At 34.2% G+C, this 25,704-nt stretch overlaps 2 protein-coding genes across 11 annotated transcripts; one reads left to right on the top strand and one right to left on the bottom strand.

The window, feature by feature from the left end:
* Nucleotides 1–368: 368 nt before the first annotated feature.
* On the bottom strand, nt 369–3,332 carry LOC115443479 (sugar transporter SWEET1). Of its 2 annotated transcripts, XM_030168904.2 has the most exons (5): nt 3,063–3,329; nt 2,903–2,980; nt 2,397–2,623; nt 1,941–2,116; nt 369–1,852 (listed from the first exon to the last, which is right to left on the bottom strand). In XM_030168904.2, the coding sequence occupies exons 1-5, from the start codon at nt 3,137–3,139 to the stop codon at nt 1,745–1,747; spliced, it is 666 nt and encodes a 221-aa protein (XP_030024764.1). In that variant the 5' UTR covers nt 3,140–3,329; the 3' UTR covers nt 369–1,744. The 2 variants fall into 2 exon arrangements, with proteins under 2 accessions (XP_030024764.1, XP_030024765.1); XM_030168905.2 differs by lacking the exon at nt 2,903–2,980 and having other exon boundaries at nt 3,063–3,332.
* A 690-nt stretch (nt 3,333–4,022) lies between these two features.
* On the top strand, nt 4,023–25,600 carry LOC115443472 (GATOR complex protein Iml1). Of its 9 annotated transcripts, none has more exons than XM_030168888.2 (27): nt 4,023–4,184; nt 4,264–4,401; nt 5,446–5,615; nt 5,902–6,168; nt 6,240–6,382; nt 6,484–6,671; nt 7,005–7,482; nt 7,582–7,733; nt 8,044–8,244; nt 8,625–8,774; nt 8,958–9,110; nt 11,027–11,041; nt 11,875–12,092; nt 12,399–12,610; nt 12,878–13,052; nt 13,293–13,490; nt 15,035–15,115; nt 17,272–17,354; nt 18,559–18,630; nt 19,174–19,372; nt 20,787–20,892; nt 21,728–21,952; nt 22,125–22,285; nt 22,945–23,113; nt 23,941–24,178; nt 25,007–25,103; nt 25,369–25,600. In XM_030168888.2, exons 1-27 carry the CDS (start codon nt 4,142–4,144, stop codon nt 25,567–25,569), a joined length of 4,533 nt encoding a protein of 1,510 aa, XP_030024748.1. In that variant the 5' UTR covers nt 4,023–4,141; the 3' UTR covers nt 25,570–25,600. The 9 variants fall into 9 exon arrangements, with proteins under 9 accessions (XP_030024748.1, XP_030024751.1, XP_030024747.1 ...); XM_030168891.2 differs by lacking the exon at nt 17,272–17,354 and adding an exon at nt 18,361–18,404 and having other exon boundaries at nt 13,281–13,490; XM_030168887.2 differs by having other exon boundaries at nt 13,281–13,490.
* Nucleotides 25,601–25,704: the final 104 nt, after the last annotated feature.

Genomic DNA, 25,704 nt, shown 5'->3' with positions numbered 1-25,704 from the left:
TATATCCTGGAGGTCTTATATGCGCCAAAGATCGCGACCTGTGGTCGGTATGCCGGTGTAGTCTATATCAAATAGTGTTAGGGACTCCGCTCAATGTTCGCTCAACGATGCTATTATCCTGATTGTCGACATAGCACAGGTGTAACCAACATAAATGTCCCACTCATCCCCCCAGTAGTAGCAACAAGTACCCGTACCCGCGACTCTGTAAGTACACATTGACCAATTTTTAAACTGAGCATAATAATTAAAACGCGATGTTAAAACGAGTTATCGGTGAATATTTTGTACAAATTTTAGGTAATTTAAACTTCGTTATAGACTAATTGTGAAATGAAATAGAAATCATTTAAATAAAAAACAAAGAATTGCATCATTAGGCATTCACAAAAATTTATTGAAATAATGACGACTTGTTTTGAACACACTTATGTAGGTAAACGATATATTTTTAATTTGCATATCAAGGGTCACAATACTGAAATATACCACTCATGGAAACACTAATTTGTACTGACCTTACACCTAGTCTCATAAACATTTTAGGTCAATATGGATTATTTAAGTACATATACATATCAATGCAAATAATTATACAAAGTTCTCATGAGCACATTGATCTCATCATTAGAGAACCTTCGAGATTGTTCGAGGCCGACTTTCATTCATATATTCGTGACTATGAATACATTATACGCACATGTGTTTAATAATTATAATATTGTTATAATTAGTATCGTCTTAATTTATAACACTAAACCATCATGTCAATTTACATTGGCAATTTAGACATAGTTATATAAGACTATACTTAATTCAATTGATTAATTTAACGAAATGTTACAGTTACAATTTACAAATAAATTGTGAAACTAAATTATGTTCAGAAAAACCTTATGCAATAGACATGTTTACTGCTATGAAATTTGTGCTACACATTAATTTAAAAAACTTGGGGATCAAAATTCAAATTCCATTCAAGTAATTTTACATTATTTGTCAAATGTAGAACTCATAGCCAATAATTAAACATTCCCGTTATGGCCATGCGCTCGGTCTCACTAAACCAAACATAGAAAGTAACATCACAACCTATAATTACTATGAGAATAATATTTTAAATAAATATTAGGACAAATAAATAAAACATTTATGTTTCACGAGTTATGAGATCAACTCCATTAAAAAAAAATCTAAATAAAAGAAATCTTCAATAAATTAAATTAAATTATGACAAGACAAACAAAATGCAAACATCCAGAACATAAACTACACAAAACTTATAGAGCAACACAAAAGTAATACAATGGAAAACAAATATGATCTAACACAATAGTGCAATATGCTTATCCCCAAGAATAGGACAATTTACATGTTTATAATTTATCTTTCAAATCTGGTGGCACAACTGTTAAATTGTTCCAAAATGTAAAATTTAAATATCTCTGAAATAACCCATTTAGGATTAATTAATTCAGCCCCACTAAAATAACCATAACCATATTATAATGTGTTATAAAGTATTACATATTTACAGTTTTCACAAAAATAGACTTTGTAATTACTACTTATGATACATACTAGTTCAGTATTATGTTAAATACAATTTAAAGTTGAACAGATATTTGTTTATACTTCCTGATTAATATTAAACACAGTAAACTAGCCTACTCTTTGATAGTTTTACACTTATTACACTGCTATCATCAAATATTATACTTTTGTTTATAATTTAATTGGCATTTTATGCCAATATACTTTTGGATGAACCTTGTAATACTGGCTTGTGAGGAAAAATTAAAAAGAGAGACAACTGCAGAGCTGCCAGTGACCCACCAATGAAATTTGGAGTCTGAAAAAAAAAACATATAATTATTTATGTAAGCTAAAATGCAGTTTCAACTGTAGTGCGATAAATTAAACTATTATAAAAATCTTACCGTTATATACACATCTTCTTCTAGCAATCCATAGAAAAACCACATAGCAGATACAAAGAATGACATCAATATCATGGGAAAAGGCAAACAATCGGTGCACTTCACTTTCAGCACATAAAAAAATTTACTTAGTGGTGCAGCAACTGTAAGTAGCGTCAGAGAGCATGCTAATAGACCTGAAAAAAAACCATTCCATTATTTAAACCTACCTACATAGACCTTAGACATTAACACATTGTGGCATCAATTTAATTGCTAAATTTAGGCACATAACAACAATTTTTGTAGCATTTTTAAAATCCAATAGTATCACATTAAACAGTGTATAAAAAGTATTGAAATTAGGGAATATAGATAAAACAAGCATCAAGAATGGTGCTTTATATTTATATTGTGGTAGATCAATGACACAGTAAAATAAACAAAAATATTATTTACAATTATTTAAATTCTTACCTAGTCGGCTCAATAGTATCTCATTGTCCTCTTCTAAGGAAACATACCAAAGGAGAAAGAAAATACATACTGCAGTGGCAATAATAATTTTCACAAGAGATGACTTTTTGATAGTATATATATAGAATACTATTATGTAGCCAATCATCAACAGAACACCAACAACATTCACAAATATTATTTTATTGTCAGGCTTTGTTGACCCATACAGAATCCATAAACCAGCACTAAAATAAAAAAAAATACTGTTAATTAACGTTTTAACTGCAAATAATCTTTATATTACATAGCACTATTCAAGAATAATGAATATAGGTAAATAAATATTTTTTTTGATTACGTGTACAATGACGACTTTGTTTCTTTTATTTAATCATAAAAATAATTATTCTTTTATAAAATATAACAATGGCACATAATATTAAATATCTTTAATATTAAATTAACATAAAATTATATAAAAAAAATTGTTTAGTTTAATCTTTATCCTAGCATAAAAAACTCACGAAATAGCGCCGAATACAAAAGGTAAAGGCGATGCTTCTGCTGTTGTACGATTAAGCACATATTGCTTACAAACGAGGCTGAAAAAAAGATTGAAATTGAATGCTCATTTGCGGATAAAAAGCTAGCAAACATTTTCCAGATGTTTAAAAGCGTACTTACATTCCAGATAAAAATTGCAAAATTGTTATTAAAACAGCTCCATTGCTGACAAATTCTCGTACTTCCAACGAATACATCGCCCTCTTTGTATGGTAACATCAGGTTTTCACATTATACTCAATAGTACCTATTTTATATACATAATATTATTTAAATTTAATTTAAATATTGAATATGTACCTACTATTCATAAATTAAATCGGACGAAGGCTCATGACACTTTGACAACAACCAAGGACAAGGACAACTGACATCTGACAACCGACTACAACACATCACCAATAAATAATGATACCAATGTAAGTATAATTTTTGATTCCCGCTGGACGAGGAAATTATGCATAATAATTGACTCTACTCAATAAAGGATAGGGGGGTATTCAAAATATGATAAAAAAGGTCCTCCCCAGTTTGTTACCTGATACTCGACCGGGAATTATTTGTTTTAAAAGTAGAATATTCTTTTTTATTTTTAGCAACACAATAGGAATGTGAAGTTAGTAACATCTAAAATCAGATAAAATGTCCTTAGTAATTCTAGGATGGATGTACTTTAATTTTAATCGATTGATAATCGATTTGAAGTGTTACTATAAATGTAGATTTATTAAACCATTTACGATTTATTTCCCTACTCAATAAAGGATAGGGGTTACTCAAAATATGATAAAAAAGGTCCTCCTCAGTTTGAAAAATGTTTAGGTTCAGACCCGTACATACTTCAAGTGATTCATTTAATCCGTTAAACTAATCATAAAAAAATCTTCAACGGTTCTTAATAGTATGCACATTAAGGGAAAGATGGATTATGGATCTCTATTACTGTAGAAGGTCACCTAAATATGTTTGGTCAAGATACCGTAAAAAGCGCGATATATTGAATCGATTTAAGAATTCCCTGGATTCTTTACATATAAATCGATTACCAAAAGTGGAATCAAAATGCGCATCCTTATTTCAGTTTTTCTCCTTGGAAATGCTTGTTTACGAAAAATGTAGTGTTTGTAATTTATGCAAAATGATATAAATTTGTAACTATTTTGTATTAAGATTATCATTTTAATATTAAGAATTACACAATGAAGTCATTTAAGCTTATAGTCCACCAGGCTAGTTTCAGTCGTAAGTAACAAATTATTTATAATTACATAAAATATTTTTCCAAATTTGATTGTGTCTGAAACAATTTCGTTTTAAACAGCTGTAGATTTAATAATCAACCTTAAGGATTATCCTGGATTGAAAGAAAAAGACATAGTGGAGATCTATCATCCAGAGAATGACTATCCACGTTTGCTCCTTCAAGTTACGAAGGTGGACGCGCCAGGTCGGGGCAGAGGTATGTATAAATCAAATTAGCAGCTTAGTTGAGTGAATTACAATAATAAATAAAGAAGCAATGCCATTGTTTCAAGTTTTCATTGCCATTGTCAATTACATTACACTGTTTCCAATTTTTATAAATTAACCGAGCTATATTTAATGTGTGGTAATGACTGACTAAGTCGTGCCAATCAAGAAACTGAAGGAATATAATTTACAAAAAAATCATATTTCTACTTCCAAAAGAATATAGAAAAAATTTAGTGCTGCATAATATTAAAACAACTATCTAGAAATATTGCACATTTACTTTTGGATTATTACCTTATTAATATCATAACTGTGCAAAATTCTAAAATGTTTGAATGTTTGTTAGAAGTAAACATGGACACAGCTGAACAGATTTGTATAAAATCAGCACAAAGGTTAACTCATAGTCTACTTTTTATCTTCTTGATTTGTCCCCATGGAAATAAAGATTTATTTTTAATCTAATTATTAAGTAGATGGTTATGGCATCTTACAGATGATACTGTAAATTACTTTAGTGTTTTAGGGACTTATGTAGCAGGGAATTTTTTACAATAGAAGTGAAGCTGCATATATGGATGTACCCACTGTTATAAAATTAGCAGATAATGGAATTTTAACACACTCAATTAAAATGAACATCATAGAATATTATTATGATAACAATTTGGAAACATTTTTGTTTTGCTTTACGAGACATATAGACACTATTGTGACTGCTTCAGTGGCGAAGTTGTATTATGATAGCATTGCAGTGCTGTGGACTCAGATTCGATCTCTGTGTCTGGCAAAGGAATATTGGGTTTTTCCACTCAATATCAGTCTGGAATTTGTGCTTGTTAAGGCAATAGGCTCGCTCCCTATCACATCATGGAACAGAATAGACAGAGCAAAAATTGGGTGCACCAGTCTTGCGTCTGCCTACCCATTCGGAGATTAAAGACGTGTGTGTGCACAGACACTACTGTGTTAACATCTGACATCATACAATAGAAAATTATTAAATATATTTCATTATACATTATTTCAGACACAATCAGTGTGGAACAAAGCATAGCAACAACATTTCAATTAAGAACATTTGCTGATGTTTATGTAAATACAATAAGTGCTGCTGAAGTGGCCCTGGACTCTGTGGAGCTGACATTCAAAGATCAATACATGGGGAGATCGGAAATGTGGAGATTAAAAAACCATTTGGTAAATATTAGATAGCTCATTTTTTTTTTTAAAGAAACAACTACACTGTATATTTTTTTAGAGCTCTGAACAAAAAATGAGTCGGTCTTGTTACATAAATTTGAGAGACGAAAAAAAAATATTCAAATTTAGACAAATATTTGTAACCATGGATTATAGTTATTTATCTCTGATTATGATACTTTTGGTGCAATTAATAAAGAAAAAACAATTTCATCTCCCTTCTCATTTTGACTACATATATGATGTTATGTTTATTTATAGATTTGTTTCTTTCTTCTTTTAGGTTGACACCTGTGTGTATATAAACAAGAAGATAGAGTATTGTGGTGGTGCTATTAGATGTCAAGTCTATGAGATGTGGTCACAAGGTGACAGAGTAGCATGTGGCGTCATTACCGAAGACACAAAAATTGTATTCAGGTCCTCAACTTCAATGGTCTATCTTTTCATACAAATGTCATCAGAAATGTGGGATTTTGATATACATGGTGATTTGTATTTCGAAAAAGCTGTTAATGGTTTCCTTGCAGACCTTTTCGCGAAGTGGAGGGTAATGTATAGAATTTCAATGACTTATATGTTATACAATGTGCAATTTATATTATAATAAAAATATTTCAGAAAAATGGCAGCAATCATGAAGTGACAATAGTTTTATTTTCAAGAACATTTTATAAGGCTAAGTCTTTGGAAGAATTTCCCCAACATATGAAAGATTGTTTGCAAAAAGATTACAGAGGAAGATTCTATGAAGACTTTTACAGGTATTATCCATAAATCTTTTGTTCTAATCATCAACAAGTAACGCAAATTAGTTGTTTATAATAACAATGTAATAAATTGAATTTAATGCCTTTGTTAATAGAGTTGCAGTTCAAAATGAGAGGTATGATGATTGGTCAAATGTGCTTCTGCAGTTACGGCGATTGTTTACTGATTACCAAAAGATAGTATTACAATATCATGAAAGGCCTAATATGGAAATACCAACTGCTATAAACTCCACTGCCGCACAAGGAAATTTTCTTGAAGTACTGAATATGAGTTTAAATGGTAAATTGAGTGTAATTAAACCTGTTTAATTATAATTCAAGTTTTAACACAGCCTGTGTTTATGATGGATCATACGCTAAGCTTTCACAGAAAAAAAAATTATAATATATACAAGATTAAAAGGGAACGCGCTCATATTTCAGATTTTGTTAAAAATGCTTTTGCAGATATACATTAGGTACATGTATAAAGAAGGAAGATTGTTTGGATTACCAATTGTTTGTTTCTATTCCCCAATGGAGCACAAATAATTATTTAATAATTTTATATGGAACCTGCATATAATTAGTTATCATGACTTGATATTACACATTCCATTGTTTTTGTTGACAGTATTTGAGAAACACTACCTAGACAGATGTTTTGACCGTACCGGACAACTGAGCGTGGTTATAACGCCAGGAGTAGGCGTGTTCGAGGTGGACAGAGAGCTAACGAACGTAACAAAACAGAGAATCATTGACAATGGTGTCGGAAGCGATTTGGTGTGCGTAGGGGAACAACCACTACACGCCGTGCCTCTTTTAAAATTCCATAATAAAGACAACAATTTGAACTCTATCGATGACTATTCTATGCCGCATTGGATTAATCTATCGTTCTATTCTACCAACAAAAAGGTGGCATATTCAAACTTCATACCAAGGATCAAATTGCCACCAAGAAAAAGTCAAGAACCTTTACGGAAAATGTATGAAGACGAGAGAAAAGGAAAATTATTGAAAGAGGATGACTGCATGCATAACTCAATATTTGACTATGATTCGTACGACGCTCAAGTATTCCAATTACCGCCTGCGCATAGTACATGGTAAAATTTATTATAATATCTATTATTGTATTTGAAAGCAATAACGATAATTTTGACTACATTAAAAATATTTTTCATATCTACAATATTCTTTTACAGCGTGCAGAGAGTGACTCGAACGAAAAAGACATCAGTGGCCGGTCTCGAAGGCATTAGTAGAAGGAGCCCTCCTACTTCAACACTACACCACAGGAAAATGTCAGATCCGGATATACACCACAGTCTAGGCGACATTATATTGACTAGTGGAGGTTGAGTTTTATTTGTCCGAATTTGGACGCACTTATTTTCCACATTAATAACTTGCTGGTCTGCTCATAAAGTATAATATACTCACAAGGGTGTAGCTGGAGGCATTTTTAGGGGAGGGGGGGGAGGGGGGGCGAGTCCCAGAGTTAAATAATGGACTTCCGTGTTCATTTAATGCAAATTTCACGATTAGCTTTAATAGCAAAAGACACAGAATTTTCTATATCATATTTTTAAATCACAATTTTCTCAACGTACCAGGGTGGGTTAAGCCTAATAATTACGCCTACGTTTTTTCTATCTTGTTTTCAGTGATAACGTCTGCGTACGAAATGGGCGGCGACGTGACGGACTCGCCGATAGGTAGCAATCGTCTGTCGCCGCGCAGTTCTATATCGTCTCACAAGCCCGTGATCCGGACCGGACGCGCTCTCATCAACCCGTTCGACCCCTCGCATGTGACGGTCAAACTTACCAGCAATAGGCGACGGTGGACGCACATATTTCCGAAAGGTATAGCTAGAAACATGTATGCTATAATATTGTTTTCGTGTATAAAATAGACGTGAACAAAATGTACTACTGATTTTTTATTCGTCTTATGGCTAGCGTCTACTAGTCTCGATAGAAAAATGTGATTTGATTTATTACTTGTTGAAGCCTCGCCTTCTTATTAATGCCATTGCCTATCAATGATTGTATGGAAGATATTGCCTAAAGCTGCCACATTATGTTATTGTTTTTTTACTACTTTTTTTATTATCATTATTTTTGTGTGGAACAAAGAGTGAATAAATAACGTAGCACAGTATGTTGCCATAGATTTTGACATCAGTTTAATTTATTACACTTTATATACAAAGAGTAATAAATAAATCCTTTATTCTGTGCAGGTCCAACTGGTGTGCTTATCCAGCAGCATCACTACCAGGCGCGGCCGGCGGGCGAGCCGGCGCGCAGCGACGAGCACCGCTGCGACAACAATACCAAAGACAACGGCTCCTCCATCATAAACAACAACCACTCTATATACCAAGTTGACGGTAAGCACTTATATTGGATAGATTTATTAAATTGCAATGATTGAAATAGTATTTTATTCAGTGAAGATTTATTCACACTTTCCACCGAATTGACTTTTATTTATGCTAGTTTAGAAAGTAGAAGTAGTTAGAATTACATATTGTGTAGAATTATATTTCTTAATTTTCTTAATATTATTCCAGGTAATGTAATGAGCCGCAAGCGCATGATCAGCGCATCGGGTGCACTAAGCGTGCTGGGAGTAACGGGAACTCCTTCCACAACTAATAATGCTTCTCTAGCCCTGCTCTGGGGAGCCACCGGCGAGCAAGAGTGGACGCCCGCCCTTACTACAGGTAACGACAAAATGTAATGTTCGAAGCTTTTGTGCATTGTGTTATGAGATTGGCATCCTTCATGCATTATTAGACATTTACATTTTTTATTCAATAGGGATGTTGACTATTTTGTTATTATTTAAGTGTGATTTTAATCAACGTAAAAATCGATGACGTCACATTTATATCTGCAATATAAAGCCAGTTGTCCGTTTGGCGAGAAACTTAAAAACTTTAAAATAAAACTATTTTGCGGATTTTATAGCGGTTTTTTATATTATAATTTTCTCCCGACGTTTCGAAGACATTGCAGCCTTCGTAGTCACAGGAACTAAAAACTGAAAGTATATATTTTTTTAAGTCTTTTATTTACTTTAAAGATAATTTTATTTTAGTAAATGCAAAGTCTTAAAAGCATAAGTTTGTAGACTTAAAACATGTTAGGTATTTTATTTCACCATGTTTTTTATTTCTAATTTTGGTATGTATTCTCAATTTAATTTTTAAAGATGATACAGTAATCGAAACCCAGTCAACATTCCTAACATTTCATGTTATAAATAATCAATTACTTTACTTTAAAAATAATAATAATAGATAGGTAAGAGGTACTTACTCCCTTATGAAACTAGTGTTTAATATGTTTTTCAAAAATGTTCAAGTAATCCAGTGTTGCCAACATGAAATAATCTTGAATCATAAAAATATGATTTTCATAAGACAAAATTGTATCGAAAGTAGAAATATGATGGATTATGAGAGTATATACTATACAGTTTCAACAAAATATAGAAAAAAAAATATTTACATTCAAAATACAAGTAAAATGTTTGTGTCTAACGGTTCAAAGAATCAAAAGTGAAAATAATCGAGTTGGTGTTCATAGGCTTGGTTTGTAATCACACAAATGCTTGTGACGAGATGCAGTACCAGTGGCTCGTGGTGGCACCCTCACCAGTCACAGCTCTCCTTTCGATTGATTACGATCCGTAAAAAACAAAACACAAATGACGCCTTTATCCCCGAAAGGGTAGGCAGAGGGGCAACCATGACACGGTAGCAATTCATAACAATTTGTACTAATACAACTGCTGTTAAACATTTTATAAAGACGACGCGGCGTAGGTATTCATCGATGTCCAACCTTAGAGATCGACTCAACGAGGGAATTTAAAAAATCGATACGTAGTTTATCGATAATTATATAATAACTAATAATAAATTTCTGTCACACATTTAAAGAGACATAGATTTATTATAGGTTTTGCAGTATAGTTCGTTTATTTTGTACAAATAAATTACAAGACGATAAAGTCGCACGCCTTGCGGTAAGCGCTATGTCTTGTCACAAAACAGCACTGCATTGCCTACTCTGAGACATCATGATAAGTTTCATAACGCCCAGTAATTCAACTGGCTTTCGTGTACATCAAAGGGGAACACTGTATTGCTTATACACTGGTGCTTAGCGGCAGGAATAGACGAGGCCATGGTGCCAATGAACGTATCATCTAATAAGCCGACTTAACTCCCTAGTCATATTCATATATACAACGTGTTTTTATTGTATTGAATTATGTATAAACAAAACAATTTGGTTATGTGAATCGATAAGATACGTGGTATACTTTACAGTCTCAAAATAATGTGTTCACTGAAGTTAAAACAAGTATTTTTTATCATACAGTTAAAGTTAGTGAAAATTCATGATTAATTTAAATACAAAAATTTATAAACTGCGTTTTTTGTCGTAAAAAATACGAATTATTTGTAACAATCATTTTCGTTATATTACTATTATAAAACAAATAAAAACACTTTGTGTGCAATACAAGGTCAACACACGAATTGGTTTCACCTAAATCTCATTTTTGATGTTTCATGATATCGTCGAATTGGAAAAATTATCTACAAAACCACACTTGGGGCCAAAGCGAACCGAGCTATAGGTTTGATATAAAATTTATTGGATTTGCATTATTGAGTAGTTTATACGTATACATTAACCCTTCACGTTAATAAATCTTAACGAGTTACGCGCACGGACAGTGCGTTTTATAGTGTATGGTGTGCGAATAAGTGCGCATACGCATTTTTCATATTTACTTCAATTATTTTATAAAATATTGATTTTAAATTAATGTTCACAATGTAATTGCACAGAAGTCAATATTGATTTTGAAGCACGTCTAATGCACTCGTGTGAAACTTAGCGCACATCGTAGGTATTTTTTATACACGTGAGGGGTTAATAGCAGCTATGGGGAGACTACTATAAATAGCTTATTTAAATTGCCACCAGCAAATCCAATGGCGTACAGTTACTATTTGTAACTGTTGCGGTTACGGTTCATTTTGTATGAACACAATTATCGTGCCTGATACGCTTTCACAATTTCCTAATGAAATGCATGAACGCGAATAATTTCGTGCATTGCATGATTTATTATGGGCTTTTTATTACATTTTCACAACATTTCACATACGTGTAAGGTTTGCTTTGCATGTAGTTTTTGTTACTTTTATTTTTATCATATTTATCATGACGATAATTTTGAATGCTCGTTTATACTTTACTCTTTTAAGGTAATAGGAATATCAAATATACGCAAATATAGCTCAGTCAAAAAAAGACAGCACCTGTTGAAAGTCCTAGGATATACGAACGCTTTTAGCTGTGAATGAAGATAGAGTTCAATTAGAGTAGCATAAAAATTTAGATTCCACGAGAAATGGCAATATAAAAAAATACGTGTTTAAACAATTATGACCTTTATCTCAGGTGTCGATTGGAAGTCGCTGACGATACCCGCCTGTCTGCCTATAACAACGGATTACTTTCCGGACAAACGGTCACTGCAGAACGATTATCTAGTGTCAGATTACAATCTCTTGCCTGACGATGTGAACGCTGACTTCGCTCAGAACAGAGCTATATATAAAGACCCGCTGACGACGATGGAAGTTTTCAAAGAATTAGTCTCTCAGAGATTGGCGCAGGTATATAGCCTTACATAGATCAAAGTTTTCTTGTTGTATAACTGGAATGCGAACATAAGTACCGACTCATTATTTTTTTATACTTATTCTTTTTATTTCTATATTTCTTACTCTCTCTTTCTTTCCATCTTATTAAGCGTAAACTAAACTTTTCTATTCATTGGTATATGATATTTAAATAAATCGGTATCGACTACAGCAATAAAGCAAAATGCATAAAAAAATTATGCTTTTTTTTTTTACAACAAGGCCTTTTTGATTAACTTTGCTGACAGGAATTGATATATTACTCTTACATTATTCCAGGGTTTCCAGCTAATTGTGGGTGTGAATGAGAACGAAGTAATAGAATCTCACTGCCCGTCGACGGCAGCGCCCCCGCCGTCTAAAGTGGCGCCGCAGTGTGGCAAGCCGTCCAACGCGGCTCCCACGAAACGATACTTGTTGTCTATCGGGAGAATATTCCACAAACTGACGCTAGTGGGATCCACAATTACCGTAACGCGGTATAGGCCTAGGTGAGTGCACATTAATCTTCAAGTATACGTATTTAACATGTTTTTTTTGCCTCTTAACTTAACATTATTCGAGCTTGTTTTTGAATACCAACCGTTATTTAGAGTACATAGTCATATTATTAAAAGCCTCTGAACCTAAAAAATAAAGTATGATAGAAATAAAAGAGAACCATCTAATCGAATGTAAAAGACATAATATACAGTAAATGTTTTAGTTGGCAGAGAAGTGATAAACAATAAATAAAATTCACAAACTTCATTTTCCAGACATCCCTACCCTCCGTTCAATATTCACTATCGTTACCGTTTCCACGCGCCCAATCACGACACGTACGAGGTGTCTTGGGTCTCGTTCACGACGGAAAAACTGGAAACGTACAACTGGAACTATATGGACCATTATATTTGCACGAGAGGCGACAGTGACTTCGGATTGGTCGAGGTATTTTTTTTTTCATAGCTTTGCTGCCTTGGTTTGCATTTTTTTTTTTAAAGAATACAAAGAGTCTTAGTTTCTGTTGCATACTACATCTTGTATTACATCGACATGTTGCGGTTACTCAATACACTTCATCGATAAAAAGTTCCGCAAATCCGTTATCAATGTTGCCGATATCGATAATCTATTATGTCATTTATATCGATATATTTAAAATCATTTCAAATGAAGTCAAATCTGCAGGCTCTGAAATACTGGCGGTTCCGTACACTCCTGCTGCCATTACACAATCCAGCAACGAAACAAATATTGGACGATGAGTCGACACACTGCGACATCTATCCGACGCCGACGCGCCACGACCTCGACCAACTCACAGACGGATTCCTAAAGATGGCCGAGCTTTATTTCAATAAGGTGAAACGGCCAAACAAGCAGAGGGTAAGTATGACGTCGAGTCGATAGTTTCACATTAACTGATCATCGTGTTTTATAGTATTTGAAGGGTATATAAATAATAAACATCGATAAAAGATCTGCAATATGAATAAATAACGATAATGAAAATTGTGCTCTCATAAGCAGTGAAGTAGATAATATTTGTTACGACGTATCAGTAGAGTAGATAATATTAATTATATATCTTTTTTTATTTATATTAAAAAATATTTGGCGCTACTGATGTGATATGGATGTAACGCTTCGCCATATAAACACAAAGCGCAAGCACACACACCGTGTAGTGAGTCACAGGAGTATTTAGTAGATGCCATACGCGTTCGAGTATTCGCGTATTTTGACACTTTTGGACAAGATTGTCAGAACATATAAGCTCTATACTTTGACGAATATTCCAAAATAGATTATTTTATTTTCAACGATATTTTTTCAATAGTAAATATACCAAAAAATATACACCATAATAATTGGTTTATTACGATGATTGGTTGATGTGTTATGACCGCAATAACAAAATCGCTAAGGTCTCAAATTCTCAATAACATCAAATGGTATACGTTTATACCTATTTAGATGTGATAGATAAATGTATGAATTTATTTTGTATATATGTAAACATCAACGTAGCAATACTTGTGAATATTGCATTTTGTGAAACAATATTTACAAGTATCAAATCGCACAGCATGACCTGCACAATGTTTCACGAGTAGATAATGTTGCACTGCATGATATTTGAGCACAATCTTCTAAAACAATTATGTTTGCTGCGACGCTTCAAACTCTATCAGTTGATTATAATTCCTACTAAAATATTAATATAATATTGTAATGCTGTCCATTTGTTGTTGATTAATATTTAAATCAGTTATGTAATTGGAAATACCAGCGATCTATTTTGTTCTGATCCTATAGACAAATGGTAAGGATTGCTGATAGATGGTAACTTAAACATGAAATTTATAATACTCCCTTTAATTTTATGCTTTACATTATGTTTGATGAAGAAATATAATGTCCATTTAACTTTATATCTAGCCCCGAAAATAATTGTTTAAAAATTATCTTTTTTCAAAGTATGTGACGTGCATGACATACAATTTATTACTCGACTGTTTATTAATTTTTATGTTGCATAGCACGTGAATTTAATTTGTTCTTGAGGGTCGAGTGCATGTCGACTCGATAAGTGTTAATATGAAAGCGCACTTATAATTAAATTCGATCACAGACTGGTAACGTCAAAATAGATGGTACCAATAAAGGTTGTTGCACAACACAACGCAACATATTATGTTTTTGTAATATTGTTATTTATATTCCCAAGTCACTTTATTATGTAGTCGGCATAAATGTATATGTTAAAAAGACGTAAGACGGCGTCAGTATAATGCCTCGAGATCTCGAGTCCCAACACGATTGTTGGAGACGGTGGGTCGGAGGCGACATAGTGTGCCGGAGTCGTGCCGGTGCCGCGCCGGTGCGGTGCCGTGCCGGTGCCGGCGCGTGCACGTGTGGTGCTGCAGATGGCGGGCGCGGGCGCGGCGGCGGCGGACGGCCTCACGCGGCGCCGACACTCCACCTCCATCCTCACCCGGAGCGCCCAGGTACCGCCCCACCCTCCCACTACCCGACACCCTGCGGACAACCTCACGCGAAGACGCGACAGCGATCCGCTAATGTTTATGTTACACATAAATTATCAATCACCTTATTTTATTTTTTACGTTTTGCTTTGTTTTCGAAATTTATAGTGCTTTTTATGGCCGTATGGAAAATATCTGTTTAGTTTCTATTCGTTATTTCAATACTAGTATTACTATATATTTTTAAATCGTTGTCGCGTCTGTGCTGTTACCCACAACCGTCGCCACTCCCACCACCACCACCGTTGGAAGTTCTATTTTTGTTGACGATCAAATGAGACAGATCCGGATATCTCACATCATATGTTAGTGCCATATCCATGAATATAATAAAGCTATTTTACATTGCAGGATCTGTACATACTCCCCGTAGACTCCAAAACATATCAAGATACAAATCCTCGTATCCAAATTATTTTGTCTACCCTCTAAATTCGGTCTGTTCGTTTGGTCGCTGTATTATTTCATTGGAATTCAAATGTATAGTTTAAATTGTTGTTTTCTGTGGCATATTCGTGCACTCTTTCATTGGCTCCGTGATAAAAAAGGGTTTGTAAAAGAATTAAATCAATCAGTAATATTAACCTTAATTTTGGAGTGGCGTTTTACCTAATCCTCACACCTTACAAACTTTGTTTCCGATTACTAACAGTAAGTGAGCTAAAAGTGAGACCGTACTAATATAACATGATAAAAATATAATTTTATAGATAACAGTGCAGCTATCTTCCGGGTATTCACCAGGTGGAAGTGACTTCAGACTTGACAGTAGAGATGTTTTGCAAATTATATCACCCACATTTTTGATGCAATGTTGGGTTTCCACCAGTTGAATGTAGTTCACACCAACACACCGCTTTGAAATCAACACTTAATCATTTTTTTGTGTCACAAATGGAAATACAAAACGCAACTGGTGTGAGTTACATCATTAACTTAAAAAGAGTTAAAACTTTCGACATACAAAAGTGTAAATCAATATTTTTAAGCATTCTCATTTATCTCAATCAGTGGCGGCTCATCCGAAAGAGCGCTGGTGCAGTGCACTCCCACGAAAATTACATACTTAGCTAATTTAATAATTTATATATATTTATAATACATAAGATCCTTACATTACATTCTTTATATTTTACTATGCCTATAAAAGTCTATTATATTACCTATATAGGTACATGTAGCGTCAATTTGTAACGAGTGGAGCGCCAGCGATTGTGCTCCTATGAAACGAAGTTTAGTATGACTCGTAGTACTGTATTCAATGAGTGCGAAAGAGAGAGATCGACTCGGGCTGACGCGTGAAACAAAAGATATCGTATGAGAAATTAGCGTAGTCTGGAGCGCCGCTCACGCGTCACTCAGTTGTCGTTCAGCCAGCCGTGCCGTGCGCGCGCCGAGTATTAAAAAATAGTTTGTGCGCGATATTTTGTGTTAAAATGAAAACATACAGTATATCTTTTATTAAACAGTGTGAAAAGAAATGCGGCTAAATACAAATAAAATAAATAGTAAGCTCTAGTTTTTCAATTATTTTTTTGTGAACCCCCATCAAAAAATTTCACGAGCCGCCTCTGATCTCAATATTTGAAATAGGAGGAAGTTAAACCTTATTTAAATAGTTGAAAGTTATAATTCTATGTACATAACGGAGAGTTCAAAATGTATAGACCTCAATGTACTCTCCTTTCGATAAAGTCATAAAAGACAGCTACACTATCGCAAGAGTTGCGTACATATTTGCACTGCTTATTATAAAATTATGCAATATCTTATGCACGGAATGCACTATAATTATGTTACATATTTTTTGCTCGCTTCTTTTGTTTATTTTAATCATTTTTTTATTATGTAGGTTATTTTGACGCATCGTTAAAAATAGAATATGATCAAAAATATTTCCTTTTTTTTCAACGATTGTAATTATCATAAATCCAATAGAAACGCAGATTTCATAGTACATCGAAACAAGTTCTAATACCAAACACATATTTAAAATGTGCGTTTCTATTGTCCATTATGCGACTGCATCATATTCTATGATAACGTTGCACTCATTGTTGTCCGTACCCCGTAAGTAATGTGTCGCGGCGGTGGTTAACGTGTGTGCGGTGTGGTAGGGCGGAGCGTCGAGCTCTCCGTTCCGCGAGCGCGTGGGCAGCACGCGCCTGCCGGACCGGCCGCGGCTGCGGATCGAAGCTATGTCAGTACCCACGTTTACGCGCACGCCTCTATTGCAATGTATTTCACTGGTGATTACTGTTTTGTACGCGTTTCGTGTGACGTTTGCTTAAAAAAAGAGAGGTTTTCTTTCTTTCTCCTTTCTTTTATGTCACTTTCTTGTGTACAAAATTTACATGAATATCATTAAGTTAATTTTGACAAAAGCTAATTTTTTATTTTGTTTTAAAGTTCATATTTATATATGAGACCTGAAATTCAGACAGTTTTCAGAATAAACGAAGGACTTAGATAAAAATAAAGATTTACGACTGTAGGGCAAATTTATTTTTATAGTGTGTAATGGTATTCAAAATATATTTTATGAATGTTTATATTAAAATGTTAATATTGTCTAATCCTTAACAATTTCCATATTAATCGCGACAATATTATTATGTTGCAAAAATCCATTCCCGCTTGAGGTTTTTAAAATGAGAATAAGTTAATCAAAGTTCTTAATCCCGTCATATTCTTTTGACATGGACATCGTATTACGTATTTGTCAATAGGCTGATTTTAATGTACGTTCTAGTTATTGTGTTACACGAAACGCGTATAAAATGAAGGTATGCATGGGGAAATGAGTTGAGAAAGCTTCATCAGTGTCGCATTTTGTGCAGGCGCTTCGCGGTGTATTTGCACTTTCATTAATTTCTTCCAACTAGGTACTAATCATCCATCCTCATTAAATTCATTTCTTTTATCAAAGAATTAACAATACATTACAAATGTATGAAACACATCAAACCTTCCTTCCTATTATTTCTTGACAATCACATTTTATATTATTTTATTTGTTTTAATTTTTTACATGATATTTAAAAAAAATATTGACATTTCTTTTTTACAGATTACTTTCTTCTTGCAATTATATTATAACAAATTAATCGGCAATTATATATTCTCTATGCCAATTTTGAATGTCGTTATGCTAGCCTCTCCTAAAAGTTGCTTATTTTTACCCTTTATTGAATGTTTCATTGCAGCAAGTATCACCCACTAAGTCACTAAACACTAGCCAATGCAACAAGTAAGTATACAATACCGCTTCATCATTCTTCACACTTATATTATTATATCCCATCATAAATATATTATTTGCTTGATGGCTTTAACGCTGGCACTAATTTGAATTTTATTACTATGTACATTTAGATTGTTATTTTAATGAAAGTTGCGTTCAGGGCTGCCGCAAAAGCTGTGCTTGAAAGAACTCAATCGCAAACCGGCGAATGCGATGACACGTACGACGACGGGTAAATACTAGTTTTAATTCAATATTTAGGTATTCGCTTTGTTGAAATAGTTTTTACTCTTCTGTGCTTATTTGCTTGTTATATTGGCACAGATAATAATGTTATAGAACCGTCTACAGATATATTCGTACTTGAGTTAAATTGAACTAAGTAGAGTTCTTTCTAGTGAATGTAAACAATTGAATCAAAACAATAGTCTCAATGTAGATGCAATTTCCCCTCTCAGAAGTAAGAAATAATTGTAAAGGTCAATAAATAAAAAAAATAGAGCGTCTGGTGTAAGTATAAAAAACTACCAGGATTCGTGCCCTATTAAGGTTTCTGGAAGTACGTCATGTTTAGTTTTAAGTGTTTTTAAATTTTTGGGTCATACTATAACTAGATTAAACCTCATTTTACTTTTACCTCAGATTTAAAATTAATGACGCAAAGATACCACCTACCATACCTAATTTTGAGATAGGTTACCAGGAGAATACTGAAAATGGTAAATATTTTGAACATACCTAACGTACATTTTTAAATACACTTTTATGATGGCAGAGTGATGGAGCCGAAACTGAAGGCGACTGCGCCGCTCTCTGAAATAATGGAGCGCATGCGCCACCCGACTCTGGGCGTGGGCTACTTGCAGCAAACTGTCAGCTTGCCATCGCACACTTTCGTCTCTATATACGCGATACACTGGCTGCAGGCGAATATGGAAGGGATGACTGTTGGAAAAGCGACTGCCATTATGGAGGTAAGCTTTATGATTTACTAGCTTCTGCCCGCGGCTCCGCCCGCGTTTTAAAATTTTTCGAGCTAAAGTTGTCCGTTATAAAAGTCACGCTATATATTTTCCCGGGGGCCTATGTTCTTCCCAGAGTCTCCAACTGTCTCCATACCAAATTTTATCCTAACACGTTGGGTAGTTTTTGAATTTAACACGTTCAGGCAGACAGATGCAGCGCGGGACTTTGTTTTATAATATAATTTTGTAGAACTTTTTAAAGGGAATAATCCCGTCATACATTATTGTTGCATAACTTTAAACGTTTACGCAGCGCACGCATCAGAAGCTCTCAGAACTAATAAATTTTCCCCGTTTTTGCAACATGTTTCATTACTGCTCCGCTCCTTTTGGTCATAGCGTGATGATATATAGCCTATAGCACTCCAGGAACAAAGGGCTATCCAACACAAAAAGATTTTTTCAATTCGGACCGATAGTTCCTGAGATTAGCCATTACTGCTCCGCTCCTATTGGGTATAGCGTGATGATATATAGCCTATAGCACTCCACGAATAAAGGGATATCCAATACAAAAAGAATTTTTCAATTCGAACCGGTAGTTCCTGAGATTAGCGCGTTCAAACAAACAAACTCTTCAGCTTTATGTAATAGTATAGATTATAATTCTCTAAAGAAAAATATTTCCAAATAGGCCTGCATAATTGTGACGACTGGCGAGGGATAATCATCTCTCGTCAGTCGACACTATCTCGGTCCCGCTCCGTTTACCATCAAGTGCAAAAGAGTAATTGAAATTAAACTAATTTTCGGATTCTATCGCGGTGCTAGTATTTTATTTTCTCCCGACGTTTCGAAGACTTTGCAGCCTTCATGGTCACGGGGGGGACTGAGGTGTTGTTCATCCGTAAGAAATCATTATGCAAAAGAGTAACTTTGTCGTGCCCGTATAAAAAACGTATATAGTGAGAAGACTTTGTTCCATCTACTGGGGCGGACCCGTGTTATTGCATTTACTGGCATTTTAATGTTAGAACTGCTTGGACAGCCGTTAAGGTAAATAGAGGGGTTTAACTCTTTTCCTGTTTGGCTATCAAAGCTGTCCTTTGATTACATACACACACGCACACGCACGCACCCAGGCACACACACACACACACGCACACACACATCACGCATTTATCCCCGCAGGGGTATGCAGAGGCGCACCAGGCAACCAGAGCACCCATTCTTCGCCAAGTGTGTTTCATCCCATGATGTGATAGGGGGCGAGCCTATCGTCATATCGGGCACTAATTCTAGACTCCCGGCTGATACTGAGCAGTCCTTCGATTAGAACACCCGTAATTGCAAAAAGACAGAATTGTCCCCCTTGACAGAATAAAGCCCCGTGATTATATTTGAAAAAATAATATTATTTCAGAAACTATTACAAGAGAAAATGATATGCCATGCGTCAGGAGACACGACGAAACGTTTCGTGGTCGGATACTACATGTATCACATGTTACCGCAGAAGAAAGACAAAGGTATTGTGCGTTTCCATTTAAGGAATTTGATTCATCAAATTGGAATTATTGCGTTCAATTATAATTGCACTCTACATTATAGAGTTTCCGCGTGACGACATGTTGTCTAGTTATTACATGAATTACTACGCATTTCTTTCAAGAGTACGAGTGAATAATATTTTTTAAATCCTCCAATAATAGGCATGTTATTAAAACTATTGTAAATTGAAATAAAACTTTTTTTTTTCGGATTTTATCCTACTTGCCAGCCCGAGCTGGTTACTTCGGTTTGTACCTTGTCTTTTGTATAAATTTTATCCCTAATTTAAAATATATAGTTATATAAGTAATTTTAATAGTTGTTTAGAAATAATAATTATTCTTAGTCTTTGTTTTGACGTATCATAAGTGCAACTTTGTTCGCCTACGTGATAAATAAAGTATTTTATTTTATTTTATCGCGGTTCATTATATTATGATTTTCTCTCGACGTTTCAAAAATTTTGCAGCTTTCATGGTCACGAGACGAAACTGTCAAGTGTATGAAGTCAAAGTTACATTATCTACCATTACATTTTACAATTATACAAATGTTCGATTTCTAATATTCGTGTAAACATAAGGAATCGTTAAACTATTATATACCTTTGTGATAAATAAATTCTTGCATCTGGTTATGTTAAGTTATATTACGTCAGAGGGAGCAAGATAAAATCTTGAATAAATATATCAGACATAACAATTATAATGATAGGTTCTTGTTTAGTGTTCACACATATACACTTCTCCATATTCTATATTTGTGTATACATGGTGCACATAACACAATGTACATGGTGTTCATTTTAAACAGAGTTGACAGACTACGTAAAGCCACTCGGTGACCTGCAAAGTTTCGAGAACGAATGGATGGAAGTAGAAGTGATGGGTCCGAGGTCTCCGCTCATTCACGTGGAGTCTGCGTGCGGGGCTATAGATATATTGGGCTCGAGTCCCGTTACTGACGACACGGGCGTGCCAGCCTTCCTGTGCGACAATATAGACCCTACTTATATGGAACTGGACAGTGATAGTGACTGTAAGTCTGTTTTGAACAAAGCTATGATGCAGCAAAGTTTTGTGGTATAAAACTTTCGATAAATTTGTTGTCCCAGATATATTTTAGAAAAGTGTAAAATAGTAAGGATATATTTTATGGAACGTGATACCATACACTGATTGATATTTTCTAAAAATCCTATTTATTTTAGTGCCGTTATACAAAAGAACTCACTTAGACATCGATGTGAGTAACAAAAGCGACAGAATAGAATGGGGTCACGCGCGATACCAGGCCACTTTCAGGCCCGACCAGGCGTACGAGATGTGCATACAGTGGGCCGTCGCCAGCGGCAACATTGTTGCTGAATTGGTAAGTTTTCCATACACCAGTAAATAGTTATAAATTAACTTACTTAAATTCTTAATCATACATGTATTTAACAGATTCATAGAATAAAAAGAAATGTCTAGTTAAAGGTAAATTTAAACGAAGAGTGTAACAAAAAGATGGTTCGCAAATGAAACATCGACATAATATACAGGGTCATTTTGACATTGCGTTCCTGAATGAAACATATTTATCTACGTGAAAATAACACCTTACAATAAGTTACTTGAGCCGTAGATGTAAAATAAAAAAGTGTAAGCTTCGAACAACATAAATATTAATAAAAAGTAATTTTATTTTTACGCGTCCTAATGCCACTACCACTACTCTAAGAACATTCGTCGCAGCGGCTACATCATACTTTCAGTCAGAAATACATTCACGCACACGCCATATTCGTATTAAAGTACAAAATGGTAAAAAAATCTGAAAACTAAAACCAAGATATTTGGTGAAAATATTCTTTATTAATTGATGATTTTTGGCACAATGTCAGAAAAGGTCAAGACGAGTATGTGGTTTCATTTAGTAACGCAATGTCAAAATGACCATGTATAGTTTTATTGGGGAACGCGTATAATAGAGATTTTAGACATAAGTCACTTTAGGGGATTGTTTTTAAGATAACATTTATTTTGCAGTTACTGGGCTGGGCCCGGAAAGCGCAGAATTGCAGATTACAAATGGTTCCCATTCCCGCCGACCCGCTTGCCTTACCGTTCACTCTAAAATCTGATCCTCTACGCGGCCCTATTTACGTACCACTGAACGTGGAACCACTGCTAAGGAATAAAACTGCATTGTTCGAAGGTAAAGCAACTAGAATAAAAAAGTGTTTATCATACCATCTTACTGTTACTAAACACAGTATTATGCTAATATTACAAAGTAGAAACATACCCTAAAAGTCAACACCCGAGTAGCTAATATCTACCTGTAGTCTGCTGATTCGTAGAGTTTCCTACATCACCTCCATGCATATTTTATAGCAGATAAAAAAATATTATTAACTAAGTTTGTCAAATTTGATACTAGATATAAAAATTATAATGATTGTGTTATTACAATATTATTGTTTTTGTATGTGTTTCTACTCTTGACGCATTACGGCAAGATCTACCAATACATGAATGCTGTTTTGTACCTATTCAATAAAGTCATAAGAAACCGGTCAGCTCTACCATAGTTTTTATGCTAAAAACTTACTTCAAACAGGTTCTTGATTCTATTTCGCTTATAAACTATCTTAAGGTGGTAGCTCAAGGTCCATTTTCATACATTTTGTTTCGGCTTTAATCTGGGTAACTAAACAAGTATTGGCAAGTAAAGAATTTAAATTCACGTCTAGTTAGTGATTAGTTCTCGCAGTTGAAAGAAAAACGTAAAAATAATTAATAATCATGGATATTTCTGCCTTTAAAATTTCGTCATATTAAATTTAAAGGCCGAAATATCCATGATTATTAATTATTTTTACGTTTTTCTTTCAACTGCGAGAACTAATCACTAACTAGACGTGAATTTAAATTCTTTACTTGCCAATACTTGTTTAGTTACCCAGATTAAAGCCGAAACAAAATGTATGAAAATGGACCTTGAGCTACCACCTTAAACGCTTCTATTTGTTTGTATATCAGGTTTTCCCGAAGACACGTGGTTAGAACGACTATTTTTATTCCAAGAAGCGATCGTCGGTCGTTTCGGTTTCGTCAAATGTACTGTTGAGAGTACATCGCACGAGACGGAGAGAGGCGTCGGCGATCATCTCTATGTACACGTCACTGGGAACATGTTCATCCTCATACCGACTACAGTGAAGTCAGAACAAAAATCTTCAAGGACTAAACCGGCCAGCAAACCCCTGAACGCGAGCAGGTTAATGGGTTATTTAGAGAAATGCTGCAATATATTTAAATTACGTATTTTTTTTATAAGTCAAGCCTTTAAATAAGTCGCATGTCTAAAAATAATTACGTGGTATGAATGAGATAGTATTTATTATATATTGTGTTTAAGTATTTAATTGAACGATATCATCGGAATTTTCCGTAAAACACAAGTAAAACATAGGTTTCTTTAAATATGACTCATAATAAACTTATAAAAATCTTTCGTTTTTGGTAAGTGCCTGTCTGGTATAGCTTAGTCATGGCGATATATAACATTTTCTTGGAAACACATTAATCAATCAACGAATTTTCAAAACAATTTCACAAAGATTTTAAAGTTAGATTCGTACTCATAAATACTATAACATGTTTACAATTCACGAGTAATGAAAAACTTACTCGTTGTAAACATATTTTTAACGGTGACTTTTGTCCGTTAATTATTCGTACACGAAAGAGCTTTGACCTCTGACATTAGCGATGAAAAGGGCAATCATTATCGCGTTATATTTTCATATTTATGTTATCATTTATTTATTCGTATACGTATATATAAAAATTTATATTCGAAATAGGAAGACTTGACCATTCCAATAAAAACGCGCAAAATATAAAACTTTTCGTTCTGTAAATTCACTAATCTCAATGTACAGATTTCAATGTCGATCCCAATCTTAATCTTTGATCCGATCCCGAGAATAAACCAAGCATAATAAGCAATTTGTATGTCAAAAAACTTGATATTCTAATTGGATCGATTGATAAAAACAAAATTAGTGATCAATTATTGAAATCGGTGGCAAATTTTGTTTAGATATCCAGTACACACCGAAGCAGTCCCTAGTCCACACGAAGCTTATATATCTCGACACGTCGGAGAGAAGAATAACGACTACAATAATAGTAGACGGGTGAGCATTTACGTTTTACTAGACGTTATCTCACGCTATCGCGCCGCAAAGCGGTCAACCACGTTACAACGAACCGAGGCTGTAGTGACTAACACTATTATTGTACTGAATATATCGTTTTATTGTTCATTAAAATGCAATCATTGAGTTGCCGACGTTACTAAATTTAAAGAAATATGACTAAAGTTTAGTATGATTAATTAATTCACCGGTTTTGAAATTAGATACTGGTAAAATCTATCCTTTGTGTAAACCAATATTTCAGATGGGCTTCCTCTGGTCCTGGAATCACATGATATCAAAGAAATGGAAATGGGCACAAACTCCTGCAACTGGTGACGAAGGATTCCAGATGCGTATGCTGCGCGACTTCAAATATTTCTGTGCTAACCAAGAGCAGAGATTAAGTCAATTTTGGGATCTTTGTTGGGAGTTAAAAGAGAAAGCTCGCGGTATTCCACTCTAAGTTAATTAAGAATAAAATATATGTTTTCGTAGATGTGTTTTTATAATTTGATGAGTTCAATTCGACTGCCCTCAAATACCAACAATTCCAATGGAATCGTGCATGTACTGATGGATGGAAGGGAATGGGATGATA

The sequence above is a fragment of the Manduca sexta genome, chromosome 17, assembly GCF_014839805.1.
Source record: "Manduca sexta isolate Smith_Timp_Sample1 chromosome 17, JHU_Msex_v1.0, whole genome shotgun sequence".
Lineage (NCBI taxonomy): Eukaryota > Metazoa > Arthropoda > Insecta > Lepidoptera > Sphingidae > Manduca > Manduca sexta.
Note: the sequence above shows the minus strand (reverse complement) of the source record. Positions and strands in the feature narration are given on the sequence as shown.

What these genes read in the sequence shown, in the direction of transcription:
- LOC115443472 (XM_030168887.2), top strand. Translation starts at nt 4,142, where the DNA reads ATGAAGTCATTTAAGCTTATAGTCCACCAGGCTAGTTTCAGTC. An exon ending in CCACCAGGCTAGTTTCAGTC is followed by an intron (nt 4,185 to 4,263) that starts GTAAGTAACAAA and finishes CGTTTTAAACAG; the next exon opens with CTGTAGATTTAATAATCAAC. An exon ending in ACTGAATATGAGTTTAAATG is followed by an intron (nt 6,672 to 7,004) that starts GTAAATTGAGTG and finishes TTTTGTTGACAG; the next exon opens with TATTTGAGAAACACTACCTA.
- LOC115443479 (XM_030168904.2), bottom strand. Translation starts at nt 3,139, where the DNA reads ATGTATTCGTTGGAAGTACGAGAATTTGTCAGCAATGGAGCTGTTTTA. An exon ending in TTTGTATTCGGCGCTATTTC is followed by an intron (nt 2,624 to 2,902) that starts GTGAGTTTTTTA and finishes TTTTTATTTTAG; the next exon opens with TGCTGGTTTATGGATTCTGT. An exon ending in GATACTATTGAGCCGACTAG is followed by an intron (nt 2,117 to 2,396) that starts GTAAGAATTTAA and finishes GTTTTTTTTCAG; the next exon opens with GTCTATTAGCATGCTCTCTG.